The 17,463-nt window shown below is 48.4% G+C and overlaps 1 protein-coding gene across 1 annotated transcript; it reads right to left on the bottom strand.

Moving 5' to 3' along the window:
* Positions 1–212: 212 nt before the first annotated feature.
* CIMIP4 (ciliary microtubule inner protein 4) lies at positions 213–15,257 on the bottom strand. The gene is made up of 7 exons (XM_064491251.1): positions 14,980–15,257; positions 14,821–14,906; positions 10,913–10,972; positions 7,698–8,149; positions 5,563–5,707; positions 564–674; positions 213–367 (listed from the first exon to the last, which is right to left on the bottom strand). Exons 3-7 carry the CDS (start codon positions 10,932–10,934, stop codon positions 276–278), a joined length of 822 nt encoding a protein of 273 aa, XP_064347321.1. The 5' UTR covers positions 10,935–10,972; positions 14,821–14,906; positions 14,980–15,257; the 3' UTR covers positions 213–275.
* Positions 15,258–17,463: the final 2,206 nt, after the last annotated feature.

Below are 17,463 nucleotides of genomic sequence, written 5' to 3'. Positions count from 1 at the left end.
GCGCAGTTCCACTCAGCTCTCATGTCCCTTCCGGGATTGTGAGGGGAAGGTACGGGGTGTGTGTGTGTGTGTGTTTGTGTGTGTGTCCAGGGGGAAGGGCTAGGGTGGGGGCAGTTTTCAGGGCTTCCATTCTGGCAGTTGGTCTCTCCAGCACTGCACACCCCCCACCCTGCCCCCAACCTGAAGAGCGGCACCAAGCCGAGATGGTTCACATGTGTGCCTTCCTTTATTGGTAGCACTTTCTCTGGGCGGAGGGCACCTCTTCTGGGTTGTATCTAGTACTTCGAGCTCTTGTTTTTGCTCTTTTCTTTTTCATCCAGTGCTTTCTGCAAGTTCATGTTCATCGCATTTTTCTGGTGCCACCGTCCTGCAGAGAGCAGGGAAGGAGCCAGTGCAGATCACCCAGTGGATCTCTGAAGTGTCCAGGCCCCAGTAGTAACCCATATGTCTTCCAGGCCCACCCCACGGCTATTATCTATTGCTCTGGTTTCCCTCGGGACCGTGGGGCCAGCACACCCTGCCTAGGGAGTGCCCACTTCCCATACCCCAAGCTGTCCACCTACCCAGATCATCCGTCTTCCTGCCATGCCAGTGCTCTATGTCCCTCACTGATTTCTCAATCACCTCGGGGGTGTAGGAGGCCTTCATGAGGCTCTTCGTCTCCTGTGGGGCTCCTGTGAAACCCCAAGAAGAAATTCCCAGAAGCCCTAAGTCAACAGAAGTCAGGTACTCCAGGGTTCATGTCTGGGTGTCAGTTTCCCCTATGGATGGTGGATTGTGGGAAGGCAGGGGACTGGGGAGGGCAAGGTAGAGGGAGGCTGGCCTGGGCTCAAACCCAAGCTCCATCATTTATGAACAGTATGACCTCAGGTAAGTTTTTAACCTCTCAGAACTTTGGTCTCTTCATCTATTCAAAGGAATAAAATGTTCTTGCAAGGCTGGGAAGATTACATTCATTGGAACATCTGGCATGTGGCAAAAGATCCCTGTATTTTCAGAAAATGTTCATGTCCGTGTGTAAAGTTAAAACACACACACAAGGAAATAAGTTAACATGATCAAGAGTCCATAGAATCACACAGAGGACCAAATTCCAAAAGATAGTGAAGACATGAATGATCAGTTGCAGAATATAAAATAAGTATAATGTGTTGGGGACAGTATAGTTCAGTGGTAGAGTGTATGCTTAGCATGCACAAGGTCCTGGGTTCAATCCCCAGTACCTCCATTAAAAAAAATAAAACCTAATTACCTCCTCCCTTCACCAAAAACAAACAAACAATAAGTATAATGTGTGAAGTCAGGAAAAAGATAACTAAAACTATAAGCAAAGAATAAAATAGTACCTAGAAAGAACAAACAGATTAGTGAAAGAAGCAAATGGAATTTTGGAAATTAAACATATAATAGTTGAAAGATAAGTTCAGTGAATGATCAGAGAGGCCTGGGATTTGCTTCAAAATAATCTGGGGTCAGGGTGGATAGATGGGTGGGAGAAAAGATAAACCAAGATTAGTCATATATTAATAATTGTTGAAGCTGGATGATAAACCACCTATTTATTAAACTAGTCTCTCTAAGTTTAAAAGTTGCCATCATAACATTTAAAAACAAATTCAATGGACAGGTAAACTCTCTAATTAGATACAGCTCAGAAAATATGGTAAACTAGAGACATATCTAAAGAAATTAAAGTACAGCACAGAGAGGGGAAATAAATATGTGGAAAATATGAAAAAGGCCTTTTGTTGTAAGTATGCTTTAAATAATATATATTGACTTACTCCATTTATATTTATTCTAATTGCTGCTATATTTGGATTTATTTCTATGACCTTACAATAAAAGGACACAGCGAGAGGCTAAACATGGAAATATAGAAAAAGATATACCATGAAAAAGCAAACCTGATCACACTTTTTTAATAGTGGACAAAATAGACTGTAAGGCAGAAGCACTATGAGACATAAAAACAATTGCATTTCATTCAGGTGATGTAATAATTCTAAACTAGCCACATTGGAATAATCTCGAAATAGGTAAAGCCAATTTGACAGAGCAGCAGTGAGAAATTAACAAATCTGCTATCACAGGGAAAAAACTTACACGCATATCTTTTAGTAAGTAATAAATCAAGCAAAGAATTTTAACACGGAGTTAGAAGATTTGTATAGAAATAATCAGTGAGCCTGCTCCATTAGACAAATACAGAATTACAACACTTAACTGCATAAGGTTCTTGTGAAAATTAAAATGTATATAAAGTGTTTAGAGCAGTGCCTGGCACATTTTACATGCTAGGCATAAATCTAGCCATTATTATTATTATTAAAAAGAAGCCCCAAAGAATTACAAATTATTGGAATTAATAGGTGAGCTGAGTAAGGCTTTTGGATATAAAATTAATGTGCAACAATTAAAATGCCTCTGTGTATACAGACAGCAAAGTTAGAAAATGTGATTTTTAGAAAGATACCATTAGCAATAAGCAGCAATAAATAAATATTCTTCTAAATAAGCCTAACAAAATACTGCATCATCTTTATAGGAAAAAACTACAAAATGTCATTGACAGATATTAAAAGAAGATTTAAATTAATGGAGATGTAGACCATATTCATGGATTGGAAAATTCACTATCGTAAAGCTGACAACCATCCCTAAATTGAGCTGTGGATTCAATGTACTTCCAGTCAAAATGCCAACAGAGTTTGTCATGGAAATTACAAGCTGATTCTAGAATTTATATGGAAAAGCAAAGATCCTATAACAGTTAAGACATTAGCTGCTGGTGGTGGTGGTGGTGGTGGAGGCGGGGTGGGAGTGGGGACTGCCAAACCAGGTGTCAGATTACTTATATACCCTGATAATTAAAAGTGTAATATTAGACCCATGGGCAGAATAGAGAGCCTGGAAACTGATCTATGCACATAGGGAAATTTGAAGGATACTCCCACTGCAGGTCAAGGAGGGGAGAAGAGATTATTCAACAAAAAGTACTGAGACAATTGGTAATCCACACAAAGGAGGAATTTAAAATGAATCCCTGCTTCACACTAAAAACAGAAATCAGCTCCAGGTGGATTAAAGACTTCAATGTGATAAGCAAAAGTAAATATTTTAGAAGACTATATAAAAGATTATCTTTATGACTCAGTAGATAAAAGATTATGACTTTAATTTTCAGGTTATTTTAAGTAGTCTGATATCTGGTTGGCATAGGATTTCTTCATTCCTCCTAGAACCTTCTCTATTGCAGTAAATAGCAATTCCATCCTTTCAGCTGTTCAGGTCAAAATCCTCAACACCAACCTTAATTCCTCTCACTCACACCCCAGATTCATTCATCACCATACTCCATTTGCTCCGTCTTACACAAATACCCAGGCCACCTTCACCATTACCTCCCTGGGCTGCCATATTGCACAATGGTGCCCACCTGAGTCCTGCGGTTCACCAGCCCTGCTCCCGAGACCAAGCCCCCTTCATTTACCCCACCTGGATTTTTGCATTCACTTCCTCACTGGTCTCCTTATTTCTGCCCCAGTTCCCCTACATCTATTCTCAACACAGCAGCTGGAGTGATTCTTTAACCTAAGTCAAACAATGTCATTCTCTGCTTGAGACCCTTCCTTGGCTTCCCATCTCACTAAAAGAAAAGACCTTCCAGTGGCCTTCCCCATCTAGCCCGTTTCCTCCCTGATTTCCTCCCCGTCACATCTATCCAGCTATAAGCACCTCCCTAGCATGGGACAGCAAGTGCAAAGACCAACCTGGGCAGATGGGAAACGGTGGGCAGGGTAGGGAGGGGACACTGACGGCCAGGCGGTGAAGGCAACGCCCTCGTTTGTAGCACTTGCCAATTTCTGGAGAGTAAATACAGTTGACCCTTGACCTGCACCGGTCCACCTATACACACATTTTTTGTTCAATCAATATAGTACCTGTATTTTCCTTTGGTGGATCTTTAAAAATTAACTAGGTGTGGGGGAAAGTTTGTGTTTGATTAGAGATCACAGTCTGTGGAATCAAAAGAACTAGGGTTTGAGTCCTGATTCCATCCAGCCTGTCTCAGCTTCCTGCTCTTGGGTGAATCATTTATCAGTTCCTTTGTTTTTGAGGCAGTAGTCATATTTTTGACTGACTGTGGGGGGACAGTGCCCCTGACTCTCCCATTGTTCAAGGGTCAACTGTACTACCGTGGCCAATTTTAAGATAGCATTGTGATGCCAACCAGTTCAGTAAAATTGAACAGTTAACTCTTAGAACCTGGTGCAAGTTGGTACACACCAGCTCCAGCATCCCCTTGACACAGCTGTGCTGCTCAGGATGACGGGTACACACATGCTTTTTATATCATTCTTTTATATTTACAGAGACAGCACCATATAAAGACGTATGTAAGAACTATTGGGTGATGACTGTTAAAGCCACAAGTGGAAGATCGGTTCCCAAGGCCCAGAACAGGACAATCTGAACTGTATTCTCTCTTCCCTTCTCCAGCACCACCCTCTTCTCCAGCTCAAAGGAAAACCCAGAAAGGCTTCCAGTGGCTGCCTGGTTCCTTGGATGATGGAGATCTGAGCCAGGTAGGAGGGCTGCCAGGCCCTGGGGGCACTAGAGAAGGCAAGGAGTAAGGAGGGAGGAAAGAAGACGACAAGAGACATGACCTTTTGTAATGAGGTCGAACTAGAATGTGGGACCAGAGGGAAGCAGCTGCCGGTTGACCGGGGACACCCACCCCAGCAATCGTTTAAACCCTTGGGAACAGGGTCATAGACTGACAGGTGACCTGGTGCCAGGAAGACTCTGGGGCTTTGGCAGCAGAAGAAAAACCTGGATTTGAGTTTCAGATCTACCACCTACTACTGCAGAGGTTCTGGGCCAACTGTTTCTCATCTGCCTTTAAATTGGAGTGAAAAGCACTCCCCTGACAAACAGGACGCGGGGGACCCACAGGACACACTGCAGATGTCCGGACCTCCAACCCACGCTTTGATCCAGAAGTGCCACCACTTGGCTCTGGGAAAAAGAAATGCTAGCCCATCACCTACTATGGACCCCACTATGTGCTGCAGGCATAGGGGCTCCATGCAACTCTTCACAGAATCCTGCCGGGTTACTAGCCCCATTGTGCCAAGAAGACAGGCTGAGGCTCAGAGAGGTTAAGGATCCTGCCTGAGGCCACACCCATCAGCTGAGCCGAGCTTTGAACCCAGGAAGCCTGATGTTGTCACTGTGACCAAAAGTAGCCAGGCCAGGGGTGCCCAGGCCTCCTCTTGGCAGATTAGGACACCAAGGTACAGGGGGTGAGGGGCTGACTGCCCGCAGGGATGGAGTGTCTGCAGTGAGGACAGACTTGCCAGGGGACTGGACAGTCCCAGCACTCAGCACAGGCCCGGCATGGTGGAGGCCCCTGGTAGCTGTGAAATGAGTGTCCCTGGGGATGTATTCTGGGGTCTTAAGATTTCCTTTGGGGCCTAGGAAGGGATCGACATCCCAAAGGCCTTGGGGGCCGTGGGTGTTCGCGGGCACCCCCAGCACCGTGCTCTTCCGCCTGACCTTGAAACAAATTTGACTGCATGTTGAAGCCCAGATTGTAGTAGTCTGAAAAGATGGAGGTGATTTGCGTGGGACTCTGGATCCTGCTGGCCCAGGAATTTGTCCTCTTTTGGCCCTCGAAGGCTTCACCAATGGCCCTTCGAGCCTGAGTAGGGAGGGAGGGAGGAGACACAAAGGCTAGAGAAGCAGGGTCAAATCCCAAGTTTCCCCTCTAATTCTGCCTTCCTCTGACCTGGCCCTCCCCACCCCCATCCCACCCTCAGCCTGCAGCCGTCACCCAGCTCCCAGGCCTGGGAGCTGGCACGGCTGAAAGCAGTCCACCCTCCCACACCATCCCACCTCCCACACAGGCCTCGGGGATCAAGGACCATAGCGCTCAGGAAATCTCCTCCCTGCCTTGGGCACTTACTTTGGAACATCATCACATGCCTTTCTCAGGGGGTATTCTTGCATTTTCTAAGTAAGGAACCTGGGCCTCAGGCCAGGGACTCTCACAGCCCTGGCTTGCCCCGCCCGCCACGGAGGCATCACACAGGTCAGCTCTAGGTGGCTCCTAAGATCTCACCAGGGCCAACTGCTTCCTCATACCAATGGGGAAACTGAGGCCCAGAGTGGTTGAGCCCAGGCCTAGGAGCCATGAAACCTAAGTAGGAGTCCCAACTCTAACATATACCAGCTGCTGATTTGAGCAAGTCTCTGCTGCCCTCTAGGCCTCAGTTTTCCTACTTGTAAAATGGGGGTGGGGAAGAATTGGATGTCTTTTTTTTTTTTTTAAACCTACTTCTAGCTTCACTTTTGATTCTTTTTGGGTGGGGGAGGGTTGGGTTTATTTATTTATTTTTTGATGGAAGTATTGGGGTTTGGATCCAAGGCCTTACGCACGTTAAGCACGCGCTCTACCACTGAGCTATACGCCCCCACCCCCAGTGATGGCCTTTGAAGTAGCTTCCAGTGCTGAAATTTGCTGGATTGATGACACTTGTGATCTGGACCACAGCGACAGAAAAATCAGATCTCTTGGTTCAAGCCCAGGATTATGATGGCCAAAGAGAGAAATGACACCTTCCCAAAGACAAGAGGGGCAGAGAGAGTGACCACACAGCCAACCTCAGACTGGGACAAGATCCTCCAAATGGGGCAGGGCATTTAGGGTTGTGACCTCCCAGACTAGCAGGTGGGGGTGGGGGATACCACCTTAGGAAGACAAAGTGGAAAGGGACCACGCCCACAGCCTTTGTGATCCTGGCTCTTCTACTTTCTCAGTGTGACCCCAGGCAAATCATATCACCTCTGTGAGCCTCAGATTTACCATCTGTTAAAAAGGAAGCAGTGACTTCTGCTTGGCCTGCAGCACAATGTAGTCACTGTAAGGGCTGAGAGGGTGGCTTTGAAAATATATCCCAAAATGCCAGAGCAGGTGATCACTTGACTAGAAATGACAGATGAGTTTTAGTTCAACTTTCTGTTGATCAGCAGTAAGTTCCTAGAATGATGTATCAAGTGCGGAAAAGTGCCAGCATTGATTAGTGATGTCTGCCACAAGCGCAGGCTAGGAGAGTTATGGAAGGCACGCCATGTATTTGCCAGCCAGACCTAGTCTAACTGCCTCACTTTACAGATGTATAGAGACTAGAGCCCAGAGGAGGGAAGTGACTTATGCAAAGTCACCCAGTATTCAGGGGCAGAGTTGGGATTCGAACCCAAGTCTTCTGATTCCCAGTCAATGCTGTCCCCCTTAGGAGACTTAAGTTAAAAGCGTCTTAGTCAAGCACCAGAGTTATAACTGCAAGGTCACTAAGGACCAGGGCTCCGGAATCTGCTAGGCAGTTCGGAGCCTCATCGCACACAGCTGGTTAAGTTTGGTTACCTTACCTAAGCCCGCTAAGCCTTGAGCTGCTAATCCACGCTGGGGGTTATTTATAGTACTTCCTCCATTGGGAAGACGGAGTGCCTAGATGTGACGATTTTAAATAGAGCACAGTGCCTGCATATAGCAAGTGCTCAGTAAACAGGGCTTTCTGATAATACTATTACAGGGACTCTAAACTCAAGAGCAGCTTCCTTAGGGATCCTCATTCTAAGTCCCCACATGTAACCTTCTTACCACCCTTAACCTCCATGCTCCCTTCTGACACCTGCTCCTCGGAGACCAGCTGGTCCACCACGTTGCTCCTGAACTTGTGACGAATGTTGTTAGGGATACTGCTGCTCCTCTGGCCCTGGGACCCCGTGCTGGAGCCTTCTTCCAGCCCCTGGCATGGCTGCACTCCTTCCGGGAAGGTCGCCCTGCTCTCCCTCGAGGAGGGTCTGTAGCTCCCCTTCTTCGGGGACCCAGGCTGTGAGTCCCTCCAGGAGGCGCCCTGGCTGACGGCCGTAGCGGGTGGAGGCAGGATCTCCTCCATGGAGGCCTGTCCGAGGGGGCTGCCTCGAGGGCTGTCTCCCTGGTACAGGGATGGCTGCGGGGAGACTGGGACTTGGTACTTGAACTTGGAGGTATTCAGGGGGCGACGGGCAGTTCTCCAGGGGTCCATGTCCTGCTGGCCTTCCTTGTTGTTGTTCAGCTGGGCCCTGGTCAAAGTGGTCGTACCTACACAGGGAAGAGAGAGGGAAAGAGGGCAGACAGACAAATGCAGAGAGGGAGGGCAGGAAGCAAGGCAGCAATGGGGACAGGGAAGGGGAACAGAGAGGCAGAGAGCCCCAGAGATCCAGAGCAAAAAGAAAGATGGGGACAGAAAGAAGTCAGAGGAACCAGAAACATGGATGAGAAATCAGGAGGAGCCACAAAGGGAGAAGGTAGTTCAGCCTGCCAAGCCTCTGACTGCACAGGTCAGCCCTCATTGTTTTTGACAACAGGGGCTGCAGCCCCAGCCTGTCTAACCTTGAGGCTAGCTGTGCAACCTTCAGCAAGGAATGTGACGTCTCTGTGCTCTAGTGAACCGGGCTCCATTTTTTCAGTCCCCTTCTCCACCTTGAACCCCCCAGCAGTCCAGTGAAGAGAGCCAGCAGCTACGGAAGCTGGCAGAGGGCATTCCTCGGCTTGGCCGAGTTGCATGGCTGGAAAGTACCCAAGCTGGATTGGGCTGGCCTTCACTTCCCGTTCAGAGCCTCTCCCCAACCCCACTCCCCTCCTCTATTCTCCAGCTAATGGAGCAGTGTCATCCCAGCTCTCACACCCCCACCTCTCCCCTCCCCTCCTCCTACCCATAGTCCAGCCCCTGATTCCCAGTTCCGGGGAATGGGGCGGGGAGGGGTAGTCTCCTGCTCCCAGCCTGAAGTTCTCCTCCTGATTCTCATCACCCATCCCTGTCTCTAGCCAAACAGACTGCTGCTTCTCCCCTGCCATATCCTGCAATGTCCCACCTCCCAGCATTTCCCCGGGCTGGTTCTGCTACCTAGAAGGCCAGCCCCTCCTTTTCCCTAAGTCAAAAATCCTACTGGCTCCTTCCAGTGAAGCCCCACCAGGACGTTCTCCCTGATACCCACTCCAAGCTGGCTGAGCCAACGCTTCCTCTCAACTCCACAACTTGGTCCCCATCACACTCCATGCATCTCTCTGTTTTCCCTTTCTCCATCGTTGTGAGTGCAAACCATCTCATTTCCTCTCCTTGATGTGTGTGTATATGGGAGGGGTCATTGAGGCGGGGTCCACAGGTGAGTCAGTCCTGGGCCTCCCTCAGCACCCACCGGAGAGCCCTGTGCATTGGAGATGATGGTGGTGTCCAACAGTGAGGGAGTGAATGAGTAAGTGACTACAGGGGTGTCAGACCCAGGGTCACCCTGCATCTCATCAATTCTAAGATGTCTTTTCTTCTCATGTTAGCATCTTGGGCATCAGGCTGCATCTGACTATCAGTGGGCCCTGGTCTAACCAGCAGTGTTTTCTTTCTCAGTGATAGGTGAGTAACGTAGTTACAGTGCATCTTTCAACGCACTGGATGGCAACTTAAAATACACATGTATATAACATTTTACACAGTCCTGGAGTAGCATATAAATTCCTTCTTACTGTGCAAAATAAAGCCCAGTCTATCCCTGCCTCCCCCTCACGCACAGCCATCCCCTCAGTCCTCCATCCCAGGTTATAGCTGTGAATTTGTTTGGTGAGCTTCCCTCCAAAAGCGCTTTAGATGCATCCTCCAGCGCTCTTGAAAGATACAGTTTGGTTCCACCAGTGTTTATAAATGAGATCAGATTCCATGTATTGCTTTGTAACTTGCTGTTTAAAAATCGAACGCTATGCCTTAGGGATCTACTTAGCAACAGACATAGACCTAACTTTCCATTCAAACTGCGTGGGCTTTAGCCGCTGCCCCACAGGTGGACGTTCAGATGGTTCCAGGTTTCTGTTTCAGAGAAGGCTGCTGGCCCTGGCAGGCTTTGCTGGCCATTGGGGCTTTTATTGCACTTTCACCGGATCCTACTCTGCTCCCACCAAGCAGTGATGCTCTGGAAAAACTCCTTTTGCCCATGCGTCGGGGGCTGCAGACCCTTCCCCAGGGCAGTGGAGAAGGCTGAGGTCCAGTCCTGCCTGCTTCCTCCTCGCCTTTCTTCCTCCCACCATCACCACCCCATCGAGCTAAAGTCAAAGTGTTCTGTTCTTTGCCCCTTTGTTGTGCACCCAAAGGGCAGAGGAAAAACCTGTTCCTCAGAGACCAGACTGCCTTCCCTCCCTCCTGTCCTGGGTTCTGCCCCAGCGAGCAGGTAACTAAACAATAGGGCACCTCCTCCAAGGACAACTAAGGCTTCCAGGATGGGGACGGTGACTTTCTCAAAAGAACGGAGGCAGAGAGCTTTAAGAACAGTCAGCACCCACCTGATCAACCACAACCCCTCCTTGTGCTCATGGGGAGACAGAGGCCCTGTGCTGGGTTCCTCCTGAGCCCACAGGACTCAGGACTCCAGGATCCGTGCTCACGTTTCCCCCAGGCTGTGCTCCTGCCTGCCTTCTCTAAGAGCGGTATATTCTGATTGTCTGCCTACCCTCTACCTGCCCTTTGGGGGAGCTGTAATGGCCAGGACCATGTCTTGTGTCCTCTGGTTCAGAGAGCCAATATGTTCACCAGTTCACCCCTTGTGCAAGCACCTACTGTGTGTCAGCATTGTGCCAGGCGCTGGGGACACAGCAGTGAGCTAAGTGGACCAACCATGGTCCTCTTGGGCTGTATGTGGAATGAATGAATGAATGAATGTCTGCATCTGGCATCCTAACAATCTCACTGCAATGCCCCCCTTCCTCCACTCCCTTCCTTCAGCTATAAAATGGGCAGAGTGTGTCCTACATCACTTGCTAGTGTGAGGACGTACATTCAGCCTGTCCCTGCTCAGTGTGTCCCTGGTCGGCCTGTCCTACCTGCTTGGTGGCCCAGCTCCATCGGCTCTTGCTCTGGGACAGGCAATTCTGAGCTTAGTCCTGTAGACAAAGAAACACATATGGTCGTTTCAAATGACACAGAGTCTCTGTAAACAAGGATGAACTGAAGGCTGAACAGGGAGGCCTGTGGCCATCTGCCCAGCCACTGACCAGAGGTCACCCCATGCTGCTTCCAGGGCTTTCTAGCACCAAAGCGCCCCCTGCCCCATCCAGCCACCACCCCAGCCCTGGGCCTGCCTCCTGGACCCCTGCGGGCTGTGCCCTCTCTGGAAAGCCCTCGTCACCCCCACCGCCAGTGCCTCAAAGTCCCTCCCAAACAGCCTAGGACCCAGGGCTCCTCTTCCTCCTTGGCAATCTTTTTCTTCCATCTTCTCCCCCCTCTGCACCACCCAACACCCTCCTAGAAGCCCCCAGCAGACCCCCAGCTAGGGCAGCGTGACCCCAAGCCCCCCATCCTGGTGACTATCTGCCTCCCTGCAAATAGGATTTTGCCCATCTTACCAGCTGGTCCTTCAAAGGAAGGAACCAGCTTGGCCAGCGTGGAGGAGAGCCCAGTACAGGAACTGACTCTGAGGAAATCTCCGTCTTCCCTCTAAATGACAAGCTTTTGGGTTAAATCTGAGAGCCAACTCTGGCATCTTCATAAGCCTCTGCAGCTTTCGGGTTTGTGTTCCTTTTTCCTAGGTGATCTTTTTCTTATTCACAGCCTCTTATTTTATCCCATGGTTTTTAAAGGCTTTTATGAATTTTGTAATATGAATAAAATAATTTATTGTATAATGGATGTTTGACACCCAGACCTAAGTGATAAATATCTTCGTCATAAAGAAAGCACAGAAGTGGCGAGGCAGAACTGGAAGGGGTCTTTGAGGTTAGCTCATCCAATCTCTTTATTTTACAGATAAAGAAACTGAGAACCAGAGAGAGGGAGTGACTTGTCTGAGGTCACTCAGCAGGTTGGTCAGCTAGTAAACTCAGAGCAGGCTAAGAGCTAGATCAATTTTATTCTCTTGAAAAATTGCCAGCAAAACACCCTATTAATTCTGACACCTAGTGGTTTGGTGATTACGCAGCATCCGATAGGACTCTTAATGACCCTTATCCTCTTGGTATTCATACACTGTGTTGCCCCACAACCCATGAATGTGGGATCGACCTAGTGACTTGCTTCTGATCAAAAGAAGATGACAAAAGCGAGAGAGTGTCACATCCAAGGTTAGGTTAATGACTTCTGTCTTGCTCTCTGGCTCTCCTTGGCTTGCTCGTTCTGATGGAAGCAGCCACCATGTTTAGAGTGGCCCTAGCGAGAGGCTCACGTGGCAGGAACTGAGGGTGGCCTTTGGCCAAAGCCCATAAGGACCAGAGAGCTTGCTCCAATGGTCCTCAAAGAATTGAATGAATCCTGCCACCTGAATGGTTCTTCCCCAGTTGAGCTTTGATATGAGCACAGCCCAGCCAACACATTAATTATAGCCTGTGGGAGACCCTGAGCCAAGCCACACCCAGCATCCTGACCCATAGAAACTGTGAGATAATAAATGTGTACCTTTTTTTTTTTTAGCATATGATTTGCAGTCACTAAGGTTTATGAGATTTTTTTATGCAGCAGTAGATAATGTATATTTTGGTACCAGGAGTTGGGGTGCTGCTGTAACAAATACCTAAGAGTGTGGGAGTGGCTTTGGAACCAAGCAGTAGGTGGAGCCTGCAAGGATTTTGAGGACCATGATGGAAAAAGATCAAACTGGGTGATCTAGTGAAGGAGATTTGCAAGCAAAATATTTAAGGTGCCTCCCAGTTTCTTCTTCCTGTTTGTAGTGAAACATGAGAGGAGAGAGAGAAATTGAAGGAAAGATTATTAAAAGAAAAGGAGACAGAATTGAATAGTTTTGGAAATTCTTATCCTCTCCAGATGTCAAAAGATGCCAAAATTAAGAAATAGCTTCAGAGGACTGTTGGGAAAATGCAGCCAAGGGTGTGACTGCTAAACCCTTAGAAAGAGGAAAGCTTGGAGTATTATTCAGTCACACAAAGGGCCCTTTAAAGAGATAAAGACATGACTCACGGATCCTCGTAGTGGAACAATAGGGCCCCTTGGAAGCTTAATGTGACTTTTGTCTAGTGGAGTGAACTTCTAAGTTTCACAGCTTTCGAGAAAACTAAATTGGCAAAAATACTGCCAGCTTGGACTGAAAGAGACAGAGACAGTACAACATGAAAAGAGACCAGTGGACTCCCAAATTCTACCGGCAGAAAGCAGTCTGAGAAAAGCACTCAGCTGCAAACACATGCTTCTTTAAAAAACAAAAAAAACAAAAAATAAACAAACAAAAAGATATCATAGTAAGTGAAAGCGACAGTCCGTATGGCAGAGCAGAGAGCCATGGAGAATTATCTCCAGGACTTGAGACCAATCAAGGAAAATCCAGCATTCGCCTGGCTGGATTTCGGAATTGCTATGGACCAATGACTCCTTCATGGCTCCATTTTCCTCATTTTTGAGCAGGAATGTCTATAGCTCTTATCCCATTTCTGCCACCCCATTGTATGTTGGGTGTGTTCAGGGCAGATGGCTTAGTTTCACAGATCTATTGATGGGGAAGAGTGACATCCAAGGAGGCTCATCCACACCTGGACCCAATTTATAGGATGAGATTGTAGATTGTAAGCTGATGCTGTAACAAGATGAGACTTCTGGAGGTCTTGGGAGGGGAAAAATGTATTTTGTATGTGGAATGGATGTTTATCATTGGAGGCTACAGGGTGGACCCAGTGGGCAGTAGGCGTGGCTCCCAATGACCCCTATTCCTTGGTATTGGCACCCTTGTATAATTCCAACACTTTGAGGATGGGCTGGATCTACTGACTTGCTTCTAACCAATAGAATATGGTGAAAATGATGGATGCCACTTCTAAGATGATGTTAGAAAAGACTGTGACTTCGATCTTGTTCACACTCTCTCTGGCTCTTCTTGCATTGATGAAAGCAGTTTCCATGTTGTGAGCTGCCGTCTGGAGAGGCCTACATGACAAGGAACTGAGGGCCTCTGGCCACCAACTCATGAGGAACTGAGGCCCTCAGTTTAATAATCTGTGAGTACAGGGAACTATATTCAATATCTTGTAATAACCTTTAATGAAAAAGAATATGAAAATGAATGTAAGTGTGTATATGCATGTCTGGGACATTGTGCTGTACACCCAAAACTGACACATTGTAACTGACTGCATCATCATCATCATCATCATCATCATCATCATCATCATCATCATCATCATCATCATCATCATCATCATCATCATCATCATCATCATCTGTGAGTAACCAAATCCTACCATGTGAGTAGCCATGGAAAGGGGTCCTTCTTTAGTTGAGCTGTGAGATGAGACTGAAGCCCCAGGTGATACCTTGATCACAGTCTATGAGAGACTCTGAGATAGATGACCTGTTGAAGCTACATTGATTTTCCTGGCCCGCAAAAACTATGAGACCATAAATGTTGCTGTATTAAGCCTCTGAGTTTGGGGTGATTTGTTACACAGCCAGAGATAACGAATACAGCTCATATGTTAAGCATTCTCACATCTAGCTGATTAGTCTCTTTCACAAGAACTCAGTGAGGTGTTCAAAGAAAGTATTAGCTCACCCTCTTTCACAGGTGGGGAAACTGAGGCTCAGAAGAGAAACAGGACCTCACCCAGGTGCTGAAACCAAGCCCTACTTCTTCTGTCTCTTTCAAGTTCACTTTCTGCTCCTGTCGCTGTGCTCCAACCCCAGCCACCCACCTGATGTGCCCACAGCACTCCCGCCTCCCCAGTGGCACCCTCAGCCCAGAGCAGTCTGGACTGCCTTGAAAAGAACTGTGGACTCACTGCCAGTTTCTGACCTGGAGAGGAAGGTCCCAAGAGATGTCAGTCAAGGAGGGAGAGAAAGTAGGTCCTGTTAGGTCTGGCACTCCACTCACGAGCAACTCTGCATGGAAAGAAGGAAGATGAAGTCCTGTGTTTTGGCAGATCCCTGGTCGACCTCCGGGTCCCCGCCTCACCTCTCCACTCTCTCTCATCACTTCAGAAAACACGTGACCCACCCTGGTGTGCGCTGAAGCCCAGGAGTGCAGATCTGCGCTGCACCACTGCTGCTGGAGACCAATGGATGGTTGCTGAGGAGTGGCCCTCCCCCTTTATTGGAGTTGCCATGGTGATCGCTGTCCTCAGGGCTCTGTTACCTCAGAGGGCTGATAAGCCCACCCTGGGGGACAGAGGCCAGGAAGAGTCAGTACTGAGGGGGCAGCAAGGGCCTTCAGGTGTTGTTCACTCTCATCCACTCAAAATGTCCCCTGAGCACCCACCACGTGCCAGGTTGTGTGCCAGGCACAGATGGCTCAGATGCTGTCAAGTGTGAAGGGTGTTCTTAGGATTACAAAGGATTAAGAAGAGAGGGTGATTAGTTTTGTCTAGGTAAGAGGAGGTGGAGCTCACAGAAGGGCCATTTGAGCTGGATCTTGAAGGATGTATAGGAGTTTAACAGTTTAAAAGGAACTGGTATATTAAAGGCACAGGTGTGCTTATGAGCATAAATTAGGTCAAGAGGAGTCGGGAGGGGACAGAAAGATGGACCTGGAGCTGCCTGAACAGGGCGTGAAGGGATCAGGGGTAAAATTAGAGCAGGGCTGGGACAGCATGAGTCTACCCTCCTCCCCTTAAACCACAAGGGCTACAGAAGATTAACAAAGTTGAATGACTTCTGCAGTTTGTTCTCAACAAGCTTGGTCCTGCCTGGCTGTTGCTCAGCTGAGGGCAGGGAAGGAGAGAGGGACTGGGGAGTTAAGAAATGCCTCTTGCATGCCCAGCCTTTCAGGGTCTCCCAAGGAGGCACAGAGCATAGTTAAACTTGGGGTCCCCAGAGTCTGGGCCTGCCACTTACTAGAAGAGCAACTTTGGCCACGTTCTTTAGCTGAACTTTCCTTGTATGTGAAACAGCTAGGGTTAAGAGAGTTCTCACCAGGAACCAAATTTGTTGGCACCTTGATCTTGGACTTCTAGCCTCCAGGACTGTGAAAAATAAATGCCTGTGGTTTAAGCCACCCAGTCCTGTTATATCAGCTCAAGACATCATCGCACGCCTTTGCCACATTTTGTTGGTTAAAAGCAAGTCACAGCTTCCACTAACTCTCAAGGGCAGGGATCACACAGGGAGTGGACATCAGGAGGCATAGATGATGGGGACCGCTCCAGGGTCTGGCCACCAAGTCCCCTTACAGTCTCACCTTAGCGGCCAAGTGGTGTTGTTAGAACCTATGTGGAATCACATCGCCACTCTAATCAAAACCTTCCAGTAGCTTCCTATCTCAACCAGAGTAAAAAGTATATTCCTTCCATTGATTTGCAAAGACCTACCCAAGATGCCCCCTTCACTTTTCTGACCTCAGCTCTTCCCGCTCTACTGATCACTCCTTTGGCCCCAGCCACACACCGGCTTCCTCTGTTTCTTGAACACACCAAACACAGTCCTGCCTCAGGGCCTTTGCACTGGCTGCTCCCTCTGCTGCAACTTTCCTTCCTCAGATATCTACATGACTTGCTTTTTACCTCCTCAGGGGCTCGGCTTGCCTACCAAGACTACTTTTAAACAAAAAACAAAACGAACCCTAACCCATCCCACACTCTTCATTCCCCTTACCCTATCTTTTCTCCCACAGCACTTGTCACCATCTGACACACTGTATATATATTCATTTGTTCTTTCCCCTGGGTAGGATATGAACCACATGTGAGGAAGGAGGTGGACTGTTGTGTTCACTGCCATGTCCTAGCACCTGGGCCAGTGCCCAACTCTCAGTGGATGTGTCAAGAGAATGAGCTCTGGGATTGGAGAAGGAGGGGAGAGAGTCTTTATCTCCTGAAACTGGCTCTTCAGCCCTTCAAGGCTCTAATAAGGGACTTAAAGCTGGCGTGAGAAGGACAACATGGAGGCAAGAGGGGTCAGCCGTCCAAACTGCCCGACCCTCTCCCACCGCACAACCCACAGGCGTCCAGCCCCCACCTCTCACCCAGCCTCCTCAGTATTAACTGAGCGCGTTATTGCCCCCACTCCAGGCTAGGGGCTGGTCCATCACTGACAACCTTGTCCCTGGCTCTCCTCCTCCTGTCCAGTCTTAACCTAAGAAGTCTGTACAGCGGGGACCTGAGAGTCCCCAGTAGGTGGGGCTTGGAATCATCTTCCAGCCCCAGAAGAGGGTTTAGAGAGCCTGTTTCTAGAAAACTCGAAATCCAGCCACATCAGTCCCAGTCTGCCAGGTTACTTTCTTCTCCCCTAACTTCCTGATTGACGCTGCCAAAGCTCTTAGACCTCCCAGGGGCCGAAGCTGCTTCTCCAGCCCCTCCTCACATCGCTCCCCAAAGGGTCTAATTCTCAGCCAGGAAGGACACCCCAGGTGGAGGCCACCCTCTTTTGGCCTTCTTCTGAGCATCTCCTCTTCTGAAAGGCCCTGGGGCCTGTGGGACACCTCTGTGAACACTCATTTCAAGTG

This window comes from Camelus dromedarius, chromosome 11, assembly GCF_036321535.1.
Source record: "Camelus dromedarius isolate mCamDro1 chromosome 11, mCamDro1.pat, whole genome shotgun sequence".
NCBI lineage: Eukaryota > Metazoa > Chordata > Mammalia > Artiodactyla > Camelidae > Camelus > Camelus dromedarius.
The sequence above is the reverse complement of the archived record's forward strand: the minus strand, read 5'-3'. Positions and strand labels throughout refer to the sequence as shown.

Bases quoted from the DNA above. Each gene is read 5' to 3' on its own strand.
- CIMIP4 (XM_064491251.1), bottom strand. From the start codon at position 10,934: ATGGAGCTGGGCCACCAAGCAG. The intron at 8,150-10,912 runs GTAGGACAGGCC...TTCCCTGTGTAG, and splicing joins GGAGCTGGGCCACCAAGCAG to GTACGACCACTTTGACCAGG. The intron at 675-5,562 runs GTCAGGCGGAAG...GGGGTTTCACAG, and splicing joins GCAGTCAAATTTGTTTCAAG to GAGCCCCACAGGAGACGAAG.